The sequence below is a fragment of the Lepidothrix coronata genome, unplaced genomic scaffold (genome assembly GCF_001604755.1).
Source record: "Lepidothrix coronata isolate B3197 unplaced genomic scaffold, Lepidothrix_coronata-1.0 Scaffold19, whole genome shotgun sequence".
Classification (NCBI taxonomy): Eukaryota; Metazoa; Chordata; class Aves; order Passeriformes; family Pipridae; genus Lepidothrix; species Lepidothrix coronata.
The window spans coordinates 5,392,557-5,416,641 of NW_016690199.1; the positions used below are offsets into that span (position 1 = coordinate 5,392,557).

At 37.9% G+C, this 24,085-nt stretch overlaps 1 protein-coding gene across 7 annotated transcripts in view; it reads right to left on the bottom strand.

The window, feature by feature from the left end:
- The window catches only part of TRAF3 (TNF receptor associated factor 3), a 70,100-nt gene that overhangs the window by 19,247 nt on the left and 26,768 nt on the right, over positions 1-24,085 (bottom strand). For 4 of the 7 annotated variants that reach the window (XM_017807598.1, XM_017807599.1, XM_017807600.1 and 1 more), the window contains 6 exons: positions 15,306-15,562; positions 12,453-12,504; positions 10,092-10,196; positions 9,039-9,206; positions 4,130-4,210; positions 1,345-1,419 (listed from right to left, as the gene is read on the bottom strand). In XM_017807598.1, the coding sequence (XP_017663087.1) occupies positions 1,345-1,419; positions 4,130-4,210; positions 9,039-9,206; positions 10,092-10,196; positions 12,453-12,504; positions 15,306-15,547 (723 nt within the window). In that variant the 5' untranslated portion in view covers positions 15,548-15,562. The remainder of the gene's footprint in view (positions 1-1,344; positions 1,420-4,129; positions 4,211-9,038; positions 9,207-10,091; positions 10,197-12,452; positions 12,505-15,305; positions 15,563-24,085) is intronic. The other 3 variants (XM_017807606.1, XM_017807605.1, XM_017807604.1) reach the window with 1 other exon arrangement.

Genomic DNA, 24,085 nt, shown 5'->3' on the forward strand with positions numbered 1-24,085 from the left:
AGACAAATATTTAAGATAAATTTATCATCACTGGAAACTGCCAGCTTTATAAACTATGTTGAGAGTTATTACAATGCCTAGTTTGTCATCTCAAGATGTTACCAAGATTGTTCTAAGATATTCAGATATGCTGCCTCTGCACAACCTTATAAATGCTGTTACAAATAACCACTAGATAAAAAGTTTACAGAACACACATAGATTATATACAGAGTACATAAGATGCAGACCACATTACTTTATTTGTATCGTGCTGCATTACACCTACTTCAGTAAGTGCTTTGCAATGCAGAGTATATTAGCTTTGATGGTAGATATGCTGCAGAAAGGGTTTCAATGATCCTCAAGGTATGTACTCTATATAAAATACTAAAAATATATATGTGGATATATGTACATATATGCACACATATACATACATAAAATGAATGGCAATACATACGACATAACAGTGGGCAGGGTTAGGCTCTACCACTAAGAGCATTACTGTTAACACTTAAAAAGATGAATGCTCATTGTTTAACAACCTGGAAATACCTGCAGGAAGTAGTCTATTGAGAAGTGTTGCTCCTTACAGTTCTTGTCTCTTTAAATTGTCGTGGGCTAAGAAATTAATCACACTATCAGATAAACTCCATTTTTTCCTGTCAGCGGTTTCTGAAATGTCCTGACTAATCTCTTTGTTATATAAGCATTGAAATTCCCCAAGATATATGGTAAGGGAAGGAGAATATTGGAAGAGACTGGAATAATAATACTGAAACTAAACTCTGAGGTTTGGCTTTTTTATTTTTTTTTTAAATATTGCAGGGATTGCCAGGATTAAAATCTAAGACTTTTTTTTAAAAAATAAATTTCATGCTTTGATTATACACCTATGTGCACACAGACATATTAATGCACATAAAAATACGTGTTTTAAGTGTGCTAACCTATGTTTAACCTTAATAAAAATATTAAGACACACAAATGAGAGAAAATATAAACATACTTATCTCAAGAAAATGCTTTCATAGAAACAACTGAAATTGTTAGTCTATCTTCTGAAGAACTAGAGAGAGTTTCCTCTTACCCTAAGTTAACAAGTTCTTCAAATGCATGATCTTCCTATTTCAACAAGATATACCTAATAACTGAACTCCAAAAACCACTGCAGGAATATGTGGGCTTTTCATGTTGTTTATTTTTAAAATGCAAAACCAAACATCTGCTGTATAATCACTTGGTGCAACTGGATGACTTTTTCTTAACCAAAACTACAGAAGTCCAGAACTTGCATGTCAAATAATTAGGTTCTATTTGCAGACTTTCATCAATTGGGAAGTATAATTGTTATATACTGACCTGAAAAGTGCAGCCATAACGCTTAAAACTACAGGTACTTGGGGCATTAATACATTCTGACAAATGTGCATTCAACTGCAATAGGAAAAAAACGTGAGTTTTGGCAAAAAGACTTTTGCATGATAATGCTCAAAACATAAAGGGCAGAGGTTATCAGGTTTGTATTGTGTGCCATTTGCAGAACATACAATACACATGTGTATATTTTCTCCAGTCTGATCTCAAATGCAAATTCTCTCTATACACATATGTAAACCACACGCACATGCCAATACAGTATACAGTGTGATACATTTAAAATACAGTGAAACTTCTGCTAAAGACTATTTCAATAGGCAACCCATTTGGGAAAAAAAAAAACCAAACAAAAAGAACACACTACAATTATTTGATTTCATTTGACTTTAGTGAATGATTAATCTTTTCTCAACAAGTGATTTTTTTTTTTTACTGGTGCTCTGAGCAAGTCTTAAGATCAGTTTCACTGTAGTAAAGTACATTTTTTTTTCTAATCCTAATTTCATGAGGAACCAACTTTTCAAAACATAACATGCAATTCTCGGTGCCTAAATTTAACAGTTAAATTACACAAAAAAAAGACTAAACAAGTACTGCATGAAACAGACAAAGAGTTTTAGAATAGGTACAGTTAAGTAACTTTTAAAAAATGCAGTACACGGGATTAAAACTAATTAGTAAAATGCCTGCATTTTTCACAGATTGAGATTTAGTCCAATATCTTGGGTAATTATGAGCACAGACCACTTTTCATTTAAAAATAAACCAATTCACAGAAGCATATACATATATACAGACAGGAGCCATTGCAGCACAGAGGGCAGCAGCTGGATGCAAACTGCCTAAAAGTTGGAGCAGAGAGACATTTTTGGAAAGGACAGTGCAACAGACACTCTCTCTTCAAAAACAGGGTCTGCAGTTCGAATTTCCCACAAAGCAGAAAGGAGCTACAGCCTCGCTCCTCAGCTGGCATCACTGGTTTGGGTTTCAAAATCTCATTTGAAATTCCCACACCTTAAGCCCCACGTGACTCAGCTCATCCACCTCCCTGGGAAGAAGTGGTGAATCAACACTGCTTTGAACATGTAGCTCTGGAACAGACAGGACAGTCTTTAAAATCTGATACTGAGATGCCATTGGTCACTCATCTCTGATATGCACCTGTTATCTTCTAAACACTCTCCATAGAAATTCACACTATAGTTTCAAAAGACATGTAGTTTAAAAAAAAAAGAGAACAAAAAGAAAAAAACTGTGTGGTCTAACAGGTTTTGCAAGAATGCCACATTTTCCAACTTCTCAAAACTATAAGTCTGCCACAGAGTTATGAATTAAACATGAAAATTGTCTTTTATTCTACAGTAAGATATTTGCTTGTACACTACAGAATTTTCTCAAACTGTTAGGCAGGCATTTTCCCATTTTCTGCATTAGATTCATTGTCCCTAACCATGCAGTTAAGTAATATATACATTTTCACAGTATCAGAAAAAAATTAAGCAACATACAGCAACAGATGATGCAGGGCAAATAGCTGTTTAAAGTTCTGTTTCTACCTGCAGTTTCAGAACCCCATTCTAACTGTGTGTGTAACAACCCAGGCTTTAATGGGTCGGTTCTTACAAGCACTCAGATACACCTCTTCTCAAAGTAACTGCAGAAGTCAAGGTTTAAGAATATGCTAAAGTGCTCCAGAACCAGGATGTAAACTTGGAAGTAAGCACTGGGAGGACTGGTCAGTATGCATATTTTCTCTTTTCTTAGAAGCTCCATTTCTCTTAATAAATACAGTATCTATCATATATTTTGTATTTCATTATCTTGGAAGAGAAGACTGCATTTCACTTTGGCAGGAGCCTTATGTGCCTTCTGCACTATGCCACAATTAATAATTTACAAGTGTAAGTGAAAAATGGTATGAATCTAACTCAGGAAGTAAGTAGTAGAGAAAAGAGAAAAACTCATCCTTAGATCAGAAACTTCATTTTCCTTAAGTGGGCCTTACAGAGTGATGAAGACTTCAATAAGCTCTTCCCTATCTTTGGTAAGTTCGTTCTATTTTTAGGAAAAAAATTAATTACATCAATTTCGACAAATGCTACTTCTGTCTTTTCATGTACAAGAACACGGATCTCTTCAAACAAGCCAGGTTTTAATTTTTTTTTTAATCTGGTCTACACATTATTGCAAGTTTCTATACATTAAGAGAAATTTTTATGCATTCTTGCATCTGCTGTTGGAGTACTGAACTCATATTAACCTTTTATCTTATACTGTTTCTTTAAGTATCAGTTACTGTTTTTTCCCCTGGATTTAACAGATTTAAACATAATTTAAGTTTTTCAATGAAATTACACACTTCTATGATTTTTCTAGTCTTTACTAACTCTTGTCAATGTGCACTGAATTTTAGTTCTCTATTTTTATTTTATTATAAGCTAACTACCCAAAGATGCTGCTCTATGGTGCTAAAATGAGGGAAGGGCAGGGGGAGAGCTAGTAAAAATGAAAGCAGGAAAGACATGCGCTAATCTTGGGCAAGCCAAGTGTAATAATGACTCAAAACTAAGAAACTGTTTATTTTTAAATAGTTTTTCAAGAAATCATTAAAAATATTTGACCGTTATCACACTTAACTGTGTGGTAGAAAAAGCTTTTCTTTAGATCTCACATTTTAATAAGGAAATGGCTTCTGGCAAAATTCTTGCGAGATCTTACTAAAAAAATTATTCAATTTTTCAGCACAACATTGGGTATGACTTCTTACCTCGCTCCTCATGAGTGTTTTAACACTGCATTTATGAGGACATGAAACCATGACACACGGGCAGTCTGTATCTTCATGTTTCTACAAAGGAAAAAGGAAACAAACCACAAATCAGCTTTTACTGTTTAATTGAGGACTTACTCACAAAGAAAAGCATTCTACAATAATTAAAAACTCCCACAATATTTTTTTTCAACGTTTATCCCAACTGGGCTAGACAGAACTGCAATTGCTCAAACATCAGTTTATACTTTTGATAGAGGTGTTGATATTCTGAAGTGAAAACAAGGGTTTCCTTGTGTTTTACCATGCAAAGCAAATCTATTTGCTTACAATTTTATTGGTTTTATTTTGCACAATGAAACAGCAATAGGAGTCAAGTTTTCTTCCCCAAGAATTACTCACAAAAATGGGCATCTTTAAGAGCAAGCAGAACCACTACAAATGTCCCTTTTAGTAAGAGTATACAGTGCATGGAACTTCAGAAATGTACATTGCCCACTCTCAGAGAATCTCCTGCCTATGTATGGATATTCATCTTCCAATTATCTTCTAATTTTGATTCCCAAACACCTGATACTAAGTCTCACTACTATATACCCAAAGTTCAAAGAGATGCTGAAATTTTATGATGATTCTGGGCAGGCATTTTAATCTGAAGCCAGATGATGACAGATACTTCAGCATGGCTGTCAAACCCTATCACCATAGGGAGGGAAGAAAGTCAGGCCCAAGATAACAATTTACATTTCCTCTCAGTTTTCTCAACAAAATGAAAAATTCGTTTCTCGTCAAGTGACACATCCCATTCAACTTGAAACACAATGTTTCATTTCTGGTACCTAGGAACAGCAAAGGAAACAAAGGTCTAGATTTATAAGCCTGTTAGAAAAGGAAGAACAAATTGCATGCCCTTTTGCCCAGTAACGATGTCTTTTTTTGAAACAAAACCAAGATATAAAGGAGATCTAAGCTCTGAGATGTAAAAGGCCTTGGTTCAGAACTGGCATAAGTCTGCCAGTATTTGAAAATACTACCTCCTTGCTTTTAAAACACACCATCAGGCGTGCTGTTCTGACACAAGTCTGTCCTGCCATCCTCCCCATCCACAAGCACTCACTCTGTGTAGCACATGCAGACAGTCACAGCAACAGAGAGCAAGGAACCCTCAGCTGCTCCATAGCCAGAAAGCCAGGACAGCCTCCCAAAGCGTGGGGGTGAAGAGCTATCTTCATTCCTTCCCCACTAGGATACCCAGCCAGGAGCGATGCCAGTGCCTCTCCTCAAACACCCTCTGTCAGGGTGACAGTGGTACTCTTCTGATGAGCAGAGGCCCAAAGGACCACTCCTGCTCAGGGTCAAGAGCTGGACCTGGGCCCCCTCATTCTGAACACATCCATAACTGTGCTGAAGGGAGACATCAGACAGAACCACGTGGCTCTAAGAGCCCAGTGCCCTGCAAGCTTCTTTAACAATTTATCAACTACAAAACCAGAAAAGTAATACTCCCTTCTAACATTAATTCCCTAACTCTCTTCTTTAACCTACCCAAACTAACTGACAAAAGCTATGACATTGACTCTTGGTTCATGTTACTTCTCAGCATTCTCTCCAGTTCTCCTCACTCCACATCCCAGTTTCATCCCACTGAAACTAAGGAAGCCTTTCCAATGACTTCAGGATATACCAGAGTAATCCCAGTCCAGTGGCAGAATCCTCTTCCTTACTAACCAGCTCAATTTACCCAGTCAAGCACACAAAACCAAATGCCAAATCAAGTACAAAGCACAGTTGAAGCCACAGGCAGGGCACCCAGCACAAATGAAGGGAAGGCAGGATATTAACACGGCTCCCCAGAAAAGCCAGTGTGACATTAGAAACATGTCTGGCTCCAGCACAGTGACAAGGGAGCAAGATGACAACATCTTGTGTCTTCCCCAGTGGCTGTCCCAGTCAGCAAGGTTGTATTTCAGGCCACTGAGCTGAGTCCATATTGCCTTGGCAGGGTCTGCCTGGCACAGCTATTGTGTGGTCAGGCTGGCAGCGAGGAGCTGAGGCACTAAGCAGTGCTGTCCTTCCACATCTGTATCATACTACTACTACCTAAGTATCAATTTTATAGGAGAAGAACTTCAGAGTAGTTTTGTGGATCATACACAGAAAAATATAGTAATCCAGGCACCTTTCAGGCTACTGAATTCCATTTTAACAATGTGCCAATTCATCTGTCAGGAGTTGTAGCATGGAAAAGGCAGGTTTGTGACAAAAAAACCCACAACTTTTTAGATGGTTTAAACAGAAGACATTAAGAAGCTAACTCGGCCAAGTGACTAAGCAGGCAAGACAAATGCAATCTAAGAAAGTTCTAGTAACATTGTTAACTTGCTGGAGTCTGCCTCCAACAACGGGGATTTCCTACCTCATGGGTCATGGGATTCTATGAAGACACGAACCACATGTTCTCCAGTAAAATTATTTTGTTTCCATTTGCATACCTTTTTTCTCAGTCTGCTCCCTCTATATCCGTTTTCAGTTCAAGTCACCGAGGCCAGCTTCAGTCATTATTACGGTAGAGAAAATTTTAGGCTACATAAGCTAGAGATGAACTCAAGTTCATCTCTAAAAATCCAGTTTTGTCAACTAGGTGATGAAACTCAAATGAGAAGTCAAAAGAAGCCTTCCAGTACCAAAAGGGGCCTACAGAAAGCCAGAGAGGGACTTTTTACAAGGGCAGGTACTGATAGAACATGGGGGAAGGGCTTTAAGCAGAAAGAGGGCAAGTATAAATTAGATATTAGGAAGAAGGTCTAGACTGGGAGGGTGGCGAAGCAATGGAGCAGGTTTTCCACAGAAGTTGTGAATGCTCCCTAAAAGTGTCTAAGGCCACACTGGATGGGGCTTTGAGCAACCTGGTCTAATGTAAGGTGTCCCTGCCCATGGCACAGGGGTTGGAACTACATGATCTTTAAGGTCCCTCCCAGTCCAAGTCATTGTGTGATTTTAAGATTCAAATGGAAAGTTTCATTAAGCTTCTGATTCTTATTACTGAAGTACAATGAGGTAACATTTTATCAGGCCCCAACAAATAAACCCATCTGCATTTCTATAACCACTGAACTTTTAAAAATCTAGACAAAAGAAAAATCAAAAATAGCAGCCAATTGCTAATCATCTAGTTGCAGAGCTTTCTGCACCCTTAAAGCAGCATAGAAGCAAAACTGTCCTCCTTTTATGCATGGTGGTACCAAATTAAATACAATAAACAGAGTGACATCTCAACATCAAACTACATTGTTAGCAAACCACTTTGGCTTTCTGCATCAACCAGTCCTACAACCTCTTAAAGCAACTCAAAATTCTACTTAAGGTTCTGGAGAACAATTACTTTATTTACAAACACTCTTTTCTGTACTTCAGAGTAATATGCCACTCTTGTTTCCAACATGAATGTCTGTTTCTCTGTGAATTAAAAATCTTACAGCCTAAAACTTGCCTCAACCTCTCAGTATCTTGAAAGCTACCACTAGTTCAAAGATTTCATAAGTGTTACATCTATCAACAACTGATAAAAGGGAAAGCTCTTAAACTAAAACAAAGTTCTATGCTCCTCAAAGTTTAAGGATTTCAGACTCTCAAAAATTTAATTACATTACTCCTATAAAAAGAAACTGCCTACAAGGAACCTGTGAGCATGTTGCTTAGAGATGGAAAACCAGTTTGTAGACATATTTAATACTCACTGATTTGGTCTGCTATGACATTACACATTTTTTAATATCACTCTTTGCCTCACATCAATTCCCAAGCCTAATGATAATTCTGGAAGAACAACATGATCTAACTAAATACACTTTCACCTCTGTATCAGAATGTGCCAGAATAAACACAGTGCAAATTTAATTTTTTCTGTGTATTTTCACATCTCAGCCACCTTATTCTAGGTCATGTGCAATTATTAAAGTACCAGCCCCTGCAAGGAGGCACTCAAATAACTGAAAGCCAAATCTAAATCAGAACTTGGAGAGATTCTATTTATGCCTTTTTGTAACAACATCTCTGAGCAAAGAACACTTCTCATCATTGTGAGTCTTCATCTAACAAACAATACACAAGAACAAAAATGAAATTTTTATCACTCTTACTATACTAAGAAGGTCTGAGATCCAACACCATCAAACTACAGAAACTATGGAGACAGAATTTTTAAGAAGTGTTAAAATTATAGCAAGATAGATTCAGCATAATACCTTTCAATGTGAAATGCCACAAACAATCAAGTTACAATTCTATGTGTAAAGCAAGCATGACTTTCTCAGCCTCTGCTCTATAATTCTAACTCACAATATGCTGCTTATTAGACAACCTACTCTGATGCCAAGAACAGCAGCAACTGGTCCCAGGCCTGTCATGTACCGCTACTGGTTATGCCAAGACACAATTTGTTTTTACATTGTTTCTTCCCTTCTCTCATAACAGATCACACAGTACCCAAGAAGGATTAGGCAGAAAAATGCTATTTCTCCTGTCAGTTGCAATGCTTATGCTTTTCCTGCATCTATTACTGCATCTAACTACCTGTTTTCATGGTAGTTGCAATTTTTTATCTAACTTTAAAAAAACTAAAATGCATAGCAAAATTCACTTCAGTATCAATATTAGGTAGAGGATCTGATTTTTTTAAAATGCAGTATCTGAACATCAGAATAAAGGAAGTGTTTCCTAGTCAATGCAGGTTTTTTCCCACAGGAAAAGAAATGTATTTTGAAAGTCAGCCTATTTTCTCTTTAAACTTTTTAATCCTGGCTCAGAGGCCAAAGTTGTTTCGGCAGCTACAGAGAGGGACAAGAAGAGTTATTATTCCACATTAATGTAGGGAATCTTGATCTATATACACAAGAAAATACGGCACCTGCAACATAATCATTGGGACTTGGCTTTTACAGTATTTACAGGTTGTCTCCCGATATTTACAGGTCTTCTCTACATGGTCCGGCAAGTCTTTTCTCAGTATTTTTTCTTTGCAATCAGCACGAGGACACGGGAGTTCTTCAAACTGACAATCAGTTCTCAAATGCATCTGAAAGATAAAAAAAAAAAAAGTCAATCCGACTAAGTTTTGTACATGTCTATCCTTTGAAGATATCCAACATTAAATAATTTCAGAACTAAAGGAAGTAAAGTTATTTCGTGCACTGTATCACACAAGAGCAAACACTAACAAATCTACTCAGGAATACATTTCTGACTGTACAGTCTCTTTACTTAGACAGCAGATTTCATGTATTAGAGAGGTACATGAGCTACTTCTTCACTAAAAGCATTCTAACACAGTCCAAAACTCCACACAGGCTATTTAAACAAAAGGTAAGCATTCCTTTTCAAAGTATATTATTCCACATAAACACAAATGCTGCTTTAAGTGGTTTAGGTACCTGAGCTTGCTCATTCAAAGGAAAAACCTACACATCTCCCTGCAAACTGGTGTGTAGCCATACCTTACACTTGTTAAATTATTGGATTACTGCTATGTCATGCCTTCACAGAAAAAAGCCACCAGTCACTTTGCACAAGTCTGGAGAAGCCAAAGGTTTAATTTCACGCATAAACCACCACTTCCATGAGAGGATTAAGACTGGTAAATAAAAATAAAACCATACCAAAATAGAAATCATATTTCTCACATTTGTAAAGTACACAATAAGATCCTTCACAATTTTAGTTCTCCCTCTAGTTCTCGTTTACATTTCCAAACCTCAATGTCATGCAATCACGATTTTTTACAATTCCTTACGGCTCATCAAAAAATCAAGTTTCAAAGCAGTTTAACTCCATTATGACATTTATAAATTAAATTAACCACTAGCATGAGCAAGTCAACAAATTGACTGGGGTTTTAATTTGCAAGGTTTTCCCTCTTATTCTTTAACTCAAAAGGAAGCTTACGATTTTTAGATTAACTTACCAGTAATTGACCCAAAGATAGTTGTTCCTTACAGCCCTTGTTTTCATTTCTGCAGTATATCTGAAGGGCAAGTAGTTCTCTCCTGCAACAATTATCCTTAAATACCTGAAAAATCAAAAATCACTTTATTGTAGAAACTGAGAATCACTCAAGGATACACAAGTTCAAAAAAAGTAGAGGCCATGCAATTTGGCTACAGCAGTGTCATTTAATTCCAACTTTATGTGCCAGAAATAAAATCCTGCCATTCAATTTCTCTTGAATGTGCACAGCAGTGAGGTTCCCCCACTATGAAGCAGCCCAGTGAAACAGAGTATTTTTCCAGGTACTCTACTACTGTTTCAGTTTTACTGTAAATGCAATAAAGGGAAAGGTACAAGAAAGGACTAAATTTGTTGCTATTTGCTCGCCAATAACAGGCCTGTATAAGGTAGAACTCTCTATGTTGTTTGGGAAGCTGTTGTATTAGGCACAATTCCATAAGACAAAAGAGACTCAAAGCGCAGTGGTTCAGAGGGCAAGGATTTAAGGGAAGGTGGTCCCAAAATGACTAGAGTGTTTAGCTGGAACACTTGCTTACACTTCATTAGTTACACATAATTACAGGCATTTTCTAACGTCTTGGACTGGAGAAGGTTTATTATTTCACAGCTAAGCAGGCTTTAACTATCTCTCAATTTTCATGTTTCTAAGCACTTTCAGCATCTTTTGCCTACAATTAAACAAAGTTACAAACAGGGATCTTGGGGTTTGGATTTTACACCTTTTATGGGCAACACCTCATAAACGACACAATAATTGCACTCTCAAGAAGCCCCATTGCTAAGGGCAAGAATTAGAGAGAGAGAAGGACTGAAGACCATTACTACTCTTTTAAAGTCCAAAAACAAAGAAATAAAAACTTCTAGTTATTTTTCAACTGCTCTTATGGCTATTAAAAACCACCACTAAGAATCAAGTCCAATCTATGACTGCTCTGACAAATGGAGTTCTGTGATACTGTGTACACTGCAGTGCTACTGTAATTATAGGAAGGTTCTTCATGCTAACATTTAACCAAGAATTATGATCAGATCTGTCCACAGTGACTATGAATCTATCCCCAGTATCAGAGAAGGAGGAAACATTGCAATCATTCTCATCCGATCTCATCTGACACAGATCACTGATTTCTATTTACTTTTCGGATGTGTATAGGAAGCTTAATGAATCAACAAATCTCATTTAAGTAATCAATTGCCTATACTGCAATATCTTTTCCAAAGTAATTCACAGGGTTAGTATGCACAGTTTTGCTGACTGAAGTTAAGAAGACAACTTTCAAAGTTTTTCAGTGATTTTGGACTTCAGTATTCTATGGGAAAAGTTTCCAGTTTGAAAAACAATGACTTGCACAGTTAGTCTAACAGGTATTTAGTATACACTGGCCTTGTCCTCCTGCTGTTTGAGAGATATTTGAAGTTTCATAAAAAATGTACATATCTATGTATATTGAGAGCTAAAAAGTCAAGACTTAAAAGAACAAATAAAGTAGGCATCATGATAATTGGTCTGAGCTCCTGGAGAGTCCATCCGTGTCAAAACCAAATTACGCTGAGTACTATTTAGAGAACTGTTCTGAGTTAAGACAAGGAGAGATTAATGTACCCACTAACCTTTTCTTGAAAATGGTTACTAATACAAGTATTCATTTAGGCAAAAAAGGCTACTAACACAAAGAATTTACTAAGCACTTCTGCAATATTGTAAAACCGCATAACCCACGACTAAGCCAAGAAAAATTTTCTCTACCCTTAACCTTTCAAAGACAACAAAAAGTTTTGCTGTGAAAAACAGAGAAGAGAATATCACTGAAATAACTTATTCATACAAAAAGAATCTGATTCTGTTACCCTTACTGTAACTCTACACTGTCCTAATTCCAGTGTGGTTCACTGAACACCACATTGTAAAAGAGATGAGTTCAAAGAGTAGACACTGATCTGGAGCCAAATCAGCAGCAGTGTTCATCTAGACCTGTCACATCTCTGCATCTACAGGAGATGGAATATTTCTTATCATCCTCCTGGTTGATGGGAAGACAACTGCAATGTGTTGCTGCAGTTCCCAACTATGAATACAAGATGTGACATCTGTCTGGACCTTTTGGAATGAGGCTGACATGTTGTTTTCTACCATGTGGTTAACAGGAATATATGAAAACACATAAAAAATATAAAATACATGGTTTAGGTTTTATAACAAAGCTGTCTTCCTCAGGCAGCTTATTAGGCCTATGAAATAATTACCATAACCCAATAATGCATCTTATGTACACCACACAATTCAACACTCTTGAATAAGAAACAGTTTTAACAATACCTTATCTTTTGCTATGCTTTCTTGACACGCTGTACATTTTGGACTAGAAGAACTGAAAAGAAAACAGAAAAACTATTTTAGCTCATCCGAATTATTTTAGTGCAAAAAATTCCATTTATGAGGCACGTGGTTATGATTATTCAATATATTTTAAAATCATTAAAAGTGGACATAGTTCATTATAATGAGAAAACATGATGTTATTTCAATACATTTGAATGTTTGAGTTTTCAGTGGACAGTATGTGGCATTCCCAAAGAAATGAGGCCAACACAATGTCTCCAGCCAACTGCGCAGTGATTTTCTTCAAGGTAGCAAAATTCATCCACAACTGTCATCACTTCTCAGTCTGTGGAAACAGGCAAAATACCGTCTGTTCAATTATACAGTCCTACAGCTGTTTCTGGCTCTGACCTGCCAGGTGTTGCCCCTAGAATCACAGAATGGATTGGGTTGGAGAAGAACTTGAAGATCGTCTAAGTTTCACTCCCCTGCCATGGGCAGGGACATCTTTCATTAGACCAGGTTGCAACATTCCATTTTAGCTCCTTTTCCCCATGTAAAATGGGCATGGTCAGATCGATCTCCCACGTAAAGCACCGAGACGAAAAGCACTAGGTAAAAGCTGGGTGAATTCCTTCATAAAGCAAGTCATTGACAGGCTAACTAAGTTATGGCTGCCAGCAGCAGTGCAAATCAATGTAAAAGGCTGAAAAAGTTCAATTATGTTATATAATCAGTACGGTGATGTCAAATCACCTCGCTGGCTTCTGCTCCTTGAACTGACCGTTCTATGTCTCATCATATTTCTGAGCATCTTAACTACCTTGCAGCTTCAATATCTGTAATACTTTTCTCAAGTTAAAAAAAAAAAGGGGGGAAACTAATCTACTTGAGGGCATATAGTGTTTAATACAATGTCATGCTTTCCTTGCTCTTACTGAATTCACTCAAGCATCCCACTTGCTTTTTCAAACTACTCTTGCATACTGAGCAGACATCTTTACTGCTTTATCCACACTAAATCCCAATTCCTTGTCCTCAAACAACCCTGGAGCAGAAGCTGCTAGCATATAATTACTGTGTTTGTGTGTACAGCAGTATATCAACAGTGAATAAAAAAAATTTTGCCCAATACAGAAACATAAACCTATTTTGCTTTCAGTTTTATGGCACACTTTTTATTTCCAAAAAAAAAAGGAAACGTAAATTTAATTTCAATAAAGGATTTGTTTGCAACAAGCACTTAAATATCGTGAAATAACTCAATGGCCTTATGCACATGTCCTTTTCAATAACAGACTGGTTGGAAAGTCAGGAAAGTAAAATCACACATATATTCTCGCTGCACTGTAATAAACACATGTGCATGTCTCACAGCAGGGAAGGAAAACTGCTCCCATTATAGCAATGCCAGAATTGTTACTGCTTAGATTGTCAAGGATCTGCTCTGTCCACCTGTGCACATCCAAGCATGGCAGGTGTTTGGGTTTCTTTGCAGTCACTGTTATTAACCATGTAAGAGTCTTCCAAAAATATGCATTGAGAAAAAAATAACTGCATTTCTTAAACACAAACTACACCTCACTCAACGCTGGGTATCAAAAGAAAAAAAAGCTGATGGTTTTTTTTGGTTTTGTTGTTGTTGTTTTAAATTTGACATGCTGTAGCACAAAACCTGCAGGAGTGGATTGGTGAGCTATGGACCCTTGTATTTGCCCAGTAGAGAGACTACTCTTTCTCAAGAGACAGAGTATCATAATATCTTTCATACTCTTTCCCCATGCTGCATGGAGTCTTGACTTAGATATCTAAGTATTAGATATCAGATTACACTATTTCCAAGTGACATATAAACCAATACCTAGTGTCACAAAAAGTAAACAAGAGACCACCAAAAATCCCAAAGTCAAAATTCTCTGTTAGCAGTCCAGTATGCAACATCCGTTGAGCCAAATCTCTTCTATATTTCTGCTTTCCCAGTAATAAATGAAAATATTCACTGCTTATTTAACCCAGGAGATTAAAGTTTCCAGAATGGCCTCCAAACATTACACCAAGTTTTGAAATCACACTGATGAATACATTCAGTACCAATGCATCAAAAGTTCAGAGGCAAAGAAATACACTTCTGCTGATGCACAAATACTTCTTAAAAGCTAGATACTCATTGAATGATTGCACTTTTACCTAGACTGGGAAAGACTGCACCTCTCAGCATTCATTTCTACATCATCCACTCACCCACTTTGCACTCTGGCCCAAGAATCTCAGTAATAGAGAAGCCAGTCTTTCTGACCCTCCTGCAATCCACAAAACACACAAGTCCCAGGACAAACAGTCCCAGGAAGGGTTACAGGGGAACTGTTCCACAAGCAGTTACATTTATCCAAGGGGTCCCACCACCCAACTCTAAGGCTGGGTCCACAGCCATGTTAGGTCTCATCACTAAGGAATCTCTGCAAGCTCACTTCTCCACAAAGATACAATTTACTACGTGTATTCAACACCAAACTAAACATGTTAGAAGTCTTGTGAAATAGCCACTCTGTTTAGCCTCCTCAGAGAATGAAATTCTTACCTAACACATCCTACGCAGGATTAAACCACTTTAACAACTCTTTCAACAATATTGATGGAAAGCTTAGCTGTCTTATCCTAACCCAGAGTAGAGCACAAATGTTTGCAACAGCACACGGATAACAAATAATCAAGCAAGCAACAGTGGAAGGCTGCTTTGAGCAGCCTATGTTAGCTTAACATATTCCTAAAGCCACAATGGTGTTCACACTAATTACAGTAGTTCACAACGTTTAAGGGTATCAACATGTCCCATCACAACAAAAAACATACCTTAGCAAGGTATTCATGCAGGTTTCACAGAATCTGTGTCCGCATTCAGTCTGTTTAGGATTGCATAAGATGAGGCGACATTTTTCACATTTATACTTATCTTCCACGGCATTTACGAATTTCTCTTTGTAGCCACCTTGCTCTGGAACATAAATCGATGCTGAAGGACTGCGGTCAGGATTGGCTCTTTGTTGTACCATTTCTACAGATAAAGGGGGTTCTGACTTCTTACTGGTGTCCATGCTCTAAGATAGTTTCTGTGAATCAAAAGTGAGAAAAACTGAGAAATGAAGACCTGTTTTGCCATTTAAATAAAACAAATACAGTATCTGAGAGACTACATAAAAACAGAAAGCATCAGGAACAGATACATGTCCACACATCATGTGAGCATAATACATACATAATTGCCTAAATATATTCAGCATAGCAAATCTGTGAAATACTCCACGTGTTTCAAAGGCTCTAGAAGGTAAAGAATTAAAACCTGTTCCTGAAAGCAAAGCGTTCATTAATTATGGGCATCACTCTAGGAACAAATAAGGGATTCTTCCATATCTTCTTCTCTCTCTCTGTGAAGTATTGCTTAAGATTGAAGTTTTATCATGAGAGGAAGCAGCAAGGGGTGTGGTGAAGAAGGTGCACTGGCACAGGACCACACATGATACTGTTCAAATGCTACTGTAAAAGCACACAGCCACCAGTGTCCTATACAGGCTCCACTGACAACTCTTCCTGTCTGTCCCACGCAACAGCAAAGTGTAAGACACGCTGCTTTTAAGTCTGTTTTAGAACAATACAACAGGCTTTTACTTATTAGACACGTTCCCACCTTTTCATCGTACATCCTCACATGAAGAGAACAGGTCACCAAAGTCTAACTGACAGCAGAGAAAGACATACATAACATGGCAATTTGATTAATTCACCAGGACTAAGCACAGCTGACAGGTAGCTGAGAAAATAATTAATCCAGTTGAAGAGTAAATTACAGTACCTACTATCTTGGACGATGTTTTGTCTAGGTCAGCATGCAAAGCATTAGCGGAGCAACAGAGGAATAATACCACAGATTAAGTTTTAAAAATGTGTTTTCAATAATTTCCTAGCTGATTTTATAATCAAACAAGCACAAGTGCTCTTAAGTAAAGCTCAGAATACGGAGGAGAAAGCAGTTGGAGGATACAACACCGATTTACATATGAGAAATGCCCGACTCTCTACAGAGAAAGGCAAACTTCAATTCTCCCTCCACGTTAACTGATATTTGTGATATAAACCTATTCCACTGCTCTACAGTTGCCTCAACTACTATAGTTATAATTCAACTGTAAGAAGCAGAATGGAGACAAGTCCCAGTTCACTTCTCAATTACAAAAGTATATCCACCAATACCACAAAGGGAGTCAAATGTCTCACATTCCAAATACACAAACTCTTTTGTACACAGTTTTTCTGATCTCTTATCTTCCTCTGCTAAGCCCAAAACAATGCACTTGTAACAAAATGTATTTTCCTGTAGGTCATTTCTGCATCAGTGCAGAATGCAACTTTTGGTACAGAATTCTCCATGCACACCAAACAGACAAGGAAGTTTCTTTGATTTCTCATGCTGATTGTTATTTACAGAAACAAAAGACAAAATCATTGTGAGTCATTGCTGAGACCACTGCATGTTTTTACAACACCAGCTGAGCAAGGGTAGAGGTGTTGAGCGAAGATTTCTCACTTTACTGCCCCCTAACCCAGGGGAAAGCCTCTCTGTATGTCCATCAAACAGAGAGAGGCAAGGAAACCATCCTCATAACTCAGCACATAGATCCAATGATTGGGTCTTATTCAAAACCACCAAAACAATTCCTCAAACCCCCTCAAAAACAGTTTCTATGTTAACTGAAAGGCAACTATAAATTCTGATCCATAATTTGAATTTATTCAGAATGTTATTCTGTTACTTGTCTGCTCTTCAAAGACCGCAGAGACTTATGTATTGACAGAACAGTATCTGAAAGAACTGAAAAGTCAGTGCTGAACTGCAAGTAAGTCACACTTCTCATTAACGAGGAAATTCAGCTTATTTCAGACCAGGGAAGGAAGCAAAGCCTGAGCTAGTTTCAGCAGCAAGCATAAAAAAGCCAACAAATAATGATGACACTGAAGAGGCAACTCAAGATTGTAACCAGCACACAAGAAACGAAATTGATGCTGAGAACACAACACAGAGACATGGATGAGAAGTACCATGAGTGAGAAAGGAAAGAGCTGACAGTAGTCTAGTTTTAGAGACTGCCCAAGGCATGACCGATGCCGCTGAACATCCATGGCTGGACATGAGGGAACACAGCCACGAGCTTAGGACCTCTGTTGAAGTTCTAAGAGAAAAGGAGATTAGAAAGGGAGGGGGGAAAAAAGTGCAACTCCATAAGCATCCAGACTGGTGATGGTGAAACAGAGTGGACTTACTACAGACTTGCTTCTTGTGCACAACTGTGGGAAAAGCTTCATTTGGCATTTGCAGTTTAGGAATCTGTAAAGGTTTCAGTTCCCCAATTCATAATTTGTAGATAGATACTAATGCCTCTTCCCCCCCTGCAACTGCATCTTTTTAAAATCATATTCAAGGCCTCCACCATTCTGTCAATTCTTGAAGTCAAAAGCCAACTTCAAGCATGCTGACTGTTAAGAACAGCACATTTTACTTTCCTTAAAATGACAGAATAAAACAAGACATGCCCTGCTTCTGACCCACAAAAGAAATAAAGAAAAAGAGGCACTAAAAGAGATGCTGACAGGAGAACTGGCAAGACAAGAGAGCACAAAGTTCCTGAACTCGTAAGTCACACCACTACTGAATGTCTGTTTCTCCATTAAGTTTCTTCCAAACAAAAAGAAGCTAAAGAAGATTAGCATTAAAGAGATGTGAAGTCTTCCAAAAGCATGATTTCTTCAAGGAAACTGAATAATTAGTCACAAGGAGGCAGGCACGGGTGACAGGAGAATATTCAACAGAGAAAGAGTACCAAATGCCAAATGAGCAGCAGGTGAGAGTTTCACAGAGATATGAAACTGCTCGGGGCTGGACTGTCAGCTGTCAAGAGAGATTTCATACCAAAATAAACTGCACAAGGCTCCACAGGACTGCACTTTTGGAATTGACTTATTGGATATCTTGTCACAGAAAACCACCAGAAAGCACACTGACAAATAAAATGTACTATGCAATATGCCTAACAGTCAGATTTGTCTGCCTTGGGTTTTATATTTATTTTATGAATAAGTCTGTCAGATCAGAAAAGCTAAACAAGCACAGCACCAGAGTAGCCAGCCTCGTGAAGAAGGCTCTTCCACAATACCCTGAATACCAGGATTTTCTTATGCAGCAAAACTAGGAAGCCATTCATTAAGTACTTTCATAAAATACAACAGAGAACTGGGCTTAAAAGAACATCTGAACCTTATTACAATGAAAGACCTGCATTTACAAGGGGGTGGGGAGAAGTGATGCCTATCAAACTGCACACAGGTATTTGTATGCACAGAGCTATGCCCTTATGCATATGAGTTATGTGCTCTTACACCTGTATGTGGGATCAGTGGTAAACACACGAGTAGATGGTACAAACAGTTCAGCTGCCACCCTTTGGCAAACAGCTTTCTGTTATGGTTTCCATACCACTGCAGGGTATCATCTGCAATGGCTTCTTTTCCTTTTCAGGAATCTTTAACAGCAGGACTCAGATTATACCCTGATAATCATGTTTTAAACTGCCAACAAGAAGCAATTTTGAAGTCACACCTCAGTAAGACACTGTGCACTTAGGCAGTGAAGATAACAAACTTCCAGGGAGCAGGGAGAGGAGCCTGGCTAGAACACTCAAGATAGGCCAGTTCTAGTGAGGGCCTCTGATTCCTAAAGGCATGACAAGCTGCCATCAAGCCAAGGACTCCAGTTCTTATTCAGCAAGCTAAATCTTAATGCCTAATTAATCACTAGCTATGTCTTATGCTCCAGTTTCTTATCCCTGGGAAAAATCATCGCAATGGAAGAATGTGACTTTTAGATGTCTTTTTAAACTGTTAAGTCTTGGACAATCACTCTTCAGGACAGATAAGCACATAAAAAGAGGCACAGTCACCAAAGGCTGATTCTGTCTACTGTTGATTACATTCTTCCAGCCCCCTCTCCTGCAGCCAGCATATGCCAGTATGAGAGTAACAGAAATGGATTGTTCTGGCCATCAGATGTGTGACACTGCTTGCTTCAGTCTGTCAGGTCTCACCAAGCTCCAGTTTGGTCAATACAAGTGGTATTCAAGCAACTGAGGCTGGACCTCAGTTAATATTTCAGGCTGTGTATACTGCAATAAAAGTTTGAACAATTTGTTGGTGCTTAACTCATACTAACATAGTACAGAGGGTTAGAAACTGGAAGCAAAAGTGAGTTTACTGACAAAGATATTCCAAGATTTAGAAAGCACGGGGGTTCCCAAACAAAAGGCATTTTGCTCTTTCCTTGTTTAAGCAAGGATGTTGTTCTCACTGCGGAGAGGGCAAACATCCTAGAAATCTGCACAAGTATTCTGTATTACCACCTATATTTACAGTTTTCTCTTTGGGAATAAAACCAATTTGTGACATAGAAATACAATACCATTTCCATAAAAATTCAAAATAAATTTGCATCTTAACAGAAAAAAAATTACCTCTCATATAATCTAAAACACCCACAAAAATCTGATTGCAACAGGTACCATGGGATTTGGCACCTAGCAAGCTCTGCATGAAGACAGTTTCAGCATATCGACAACAGTAAGCTTCTGCCAAAGTTTTAAAATTCAAAAAGGGCAAAAAGCTATTAGAAATAAATGTTTTCATTACAGTACCTTAGAAGAGGATAATGGATGATACAATTTAATTTGGTTATTACTGTAGGACAGCAAAGCTTTTTTGATCAAATTACAAATTGCACTGAAAACAGAAGTTCTTCAAACAGAACAGCACTGCATGCACAATATCTAAATTAAGCTTTGAAAGAGAAACCTGAAGTGGGACAGGGAGCTTAAGATCACAGCAGAAAAGTGACCAATGAGATGATTTAACCTTTCCTCTTCAAAAAATTTAGTATCTAAAAAGTGTAAAACGACACAAACTTCAGTACCTCATCCTAACTAGGTCTTTTTTTTGGTAGCCTGGGGTGTGTTTTTTCAGTCCAGCTTTTAATGAGATAAGGGCTTGTGACTGTGCTTGTGTCTCCTCCCAACCTCTCAAAAACACTTGGGAACCAACTGGACAGAGAGGTTTCGTGAAAATGCACAGCTATGTGTGGAACAGAAAGAGAAACTTAACATAGTGTCCCATTGAGCAAGAGGCTATAAAAGTGCACCTCCTCTGTGAGGTCTGTCAGTCAGCCAGCCAGCACACAGTTAGATCCAAACCAGCCAAGAACACCTGCTCCCTCCTGTCCCAGCAAACTTCATGGTCTTAGTCTCCTCCTATATCATAATGGTTGGTTTGGGTTTTTTTTTGTGAGGGGGGGGGAGTAGGAGTAAAAAAAAAAAAAAAGAAAAGTTGTAGGAAACCAGATTTCAAGAGTTTCACTGCTCTTCACAGAATTTTCTTCTGTACTCTACAGGATATCCTCAGAGAGCCAGATAACCAGGTACCTGGACTGGTACCTGACTGAAGCTCTTTAGTCTTCCCAGCTCACTTGCTTTCCATCATCAAGAATTATTGCTTCAAGTTAGCACACAGAAATCTTTATCTTAAAATTAAATTATTAAAACAATCTGAACTTTTCCTTTGTCTTATATTTCAGCATTTTATAGCTTCTAATAAATTCCTAGCACATACTTACTGAAAAGAACGTCCATCTTTCTTTCACTGTCTTCTGACTTGGTTCTGCTTCTGAGTGCAATTATAATATGCAACATATACTGTCATACCCTGATTACTTGTTAAAACAACAATGCAAGCTGAAAGCAGTATATTGGTGACAACATATTATCAATTTACTCAGTACACACATGTCATGGCAGGGAGGCTGCCACGGGAATCTCGACTCAAGACCTTCATGCTTGAGAGCTCTAAACTGCAGAGGGCCATTCTCACAACACCCACCACACCTCAGCCTGACCCTCTGGCAAAACCCCCACCCTTGAGTTTTGACAAGGGCACTGAACAACTGATAAATAAAATGCAAATGGCTCAAATCGCTCCACAAAAATACTTAGGCTGTGACAGAGGCACCACTGGAGTGGCAGGTTTGAAAGCAGACAATCATCCATCAAATTTGTTTTGTGTGAGGTCAGAAGTCCTGGCACTTTCACTCCTCTTGTTTGTACAGGGGAACTACTGATTTATTTATTTTTATCTCTGTGCATTTTTCATGCTTGAAGTTCTATTCACTATTTCTGCAGAACATAGATAGGACCAACTAACCAGAGGTTTAGGTGTTTCCAGCATATGCTTTAAGAGAATATTGTGAGAGGGGGTAGGGAAGGACAGAGAAGGGTTGCTAGTCATCAACACTAATAAAACTTTACACAGTAAACAATATGAGACCACTCCTCACCTTCTTTCATATATATAAATTCAAATACTAAGTCTAATTCCTGTACAGAAATAAAGGCAGCATTGATATTTAAAACTTATTTTTTCTTGTGTTAAAATAAATTGGGTATTTTGACTACTTTAAACTTTGCCCCATGATTTCCTAAGACCTTGAGATCATTCACATAATAGAACAGATGAAGATCAACAGGAAAAAGAAACCAGTGCTTGGATATAAGCAGATAGGACAAACATTTGAAAACACACAGAAGACACACACTTAGTATTCTCCACACAGGAAGCCTCTGCCATTTGCAAGCTCTCCACAGCCACTTATCAGGGCAGTATCCCAGCTGCTGAGGTTGGAAGGTAGCTCGGGAGGTCATCTAGCCCAACCTCCTGCTCAGAGCAAGGCCAGCTTCAAAGTCAAGTCAGGTTGTTCACAGCTGAGTTTTCAAACACTAACAGGGTAGGATACTGCAACCTCTCCAAGCAACCTCTCCCAGCACTTAACTCTGTGAGAAGTTTTATTGTAGCAATTATGGTGTGATATTCTCAGGCAGGAAAAAGGCCTGTTCTGATACATGAACTGCTATGTTCTCAAGCAACTAAACCAGATTTCACCACAATCTCCAAGGGCTCTAAGACTGTAGAAGTTACTGAACTAAATACAAAACTGTTTTTGGCTTGGAAGGTACATGCTGTTCCTTCTTCTCCTATCTGACCTAGAAAATCGGAAGTATAATCAAAAGATGCTATCTTGATATTCTGGCAAAGGAACAACCGTGCCTGTCACTTGAATCACAAGCGTGTATTTCCCATGCTCTAGTTTGCAAGATGACTCAAGAGATGAAAAGGAATGGTAAGCTACATCTCATGTTGTTTTATTATCTTATCACTTTCCTTGACTCTATTTCTTTCAATAACAAGTCTACACGTTCATGTGAAGTGTCTTATAGGATTAAACAAAACAGCATGCCAGTACAAGGGGACTCAAGTCCAGCAAGTCTGCTGGACTACGTTTTCATGAAAACAGTTCTAACATATGCTCCCTCTTGCTCAGTGTGACAAATTTCTAAATTCTAAATAGAGGATAGATGGGGAAAGTAATTACATCAACATTAGGAGATGAGAATAAAAATATTTATAAATAATAACTTAGTATTTATATAGTTCAGAGTGCCCAAGAGCCCAGGGACTGAGACTTTTAGTAATTATCCAATATTATGTTGCATAGAATTAACATTTAGTCTAACACATACTGTACAGGATGGGAGAAAGAAAACTCCACAACTTTAAAAAGGATTAATTTTTATCTATAAAAAAGGCAGCAGAAAAAGTCAGTGCAACTAAGGAAAGATGGTTTTTATATGACACTGTGTTCAGCTATTACTTTTTTGAAAGTTAACAGCATTCCTTTGAATCATGACAAATTGGTTGGACAAACAAGTTTAAGATTCAGCCTGAGGCAGTATGAAAAACAAAGTGTTTGTATTTTGACTTATGCTTGCTATCTACAGCTCTCAGTAATTACTTTGTAATCTCAGTGGGCTACCAAAATACAGTATAACATCATTTAAAGTGCAAGAAATCAAAAACATCTTTTAGAAATCAAAAGACCTCTTGAGCTTTGAAAGCCTGGGTCACAAGACAACACGTAAGAGAAATGCTGTCCAAGCTCACTGCGAGTATTCTTCTGCATTCTGAATTCCAATTCAGGTTCTCTTTTCTCTCCTGTACCCACAGACAAGGCTATTGCATTTCACCTATGAACCCCCAGCTGGGATCTGTATTTCTACACAAGGCTTTTAGTAGAAGTAGATAAAGAATACAAAAGATCAAAAGATGATTAGATGATCACAGAAAAAAGTGTACTTTAATCTCTTCCTCTGCTGTTCAGGGGACGTCCATGACTGAGATACATATGACAGTCCTATGTGGAGGAAGTGGATAAACACCATGAGTTGTTGGGGGTTTTTTTAACTTCTGGCTCTGTTTACAAAGGAAAAGTTCTATCTACCACAGAAGAAAAATATCTAGGTAAAATATTATTGGAAACAGCATGAAAATCATATTTGAAATTAAAGGTAGTTTCCTCTTACAAAATAGGTTTATATATGCTTTGAAGAGAAAAATAGGAAAGAAACAGCTTATATTCACATTCTGAATAGTCTGGTTTTATGGAAAGCTATTTCCATCTGTCCACATTTCCTCCACTTCTTGTTTTACAG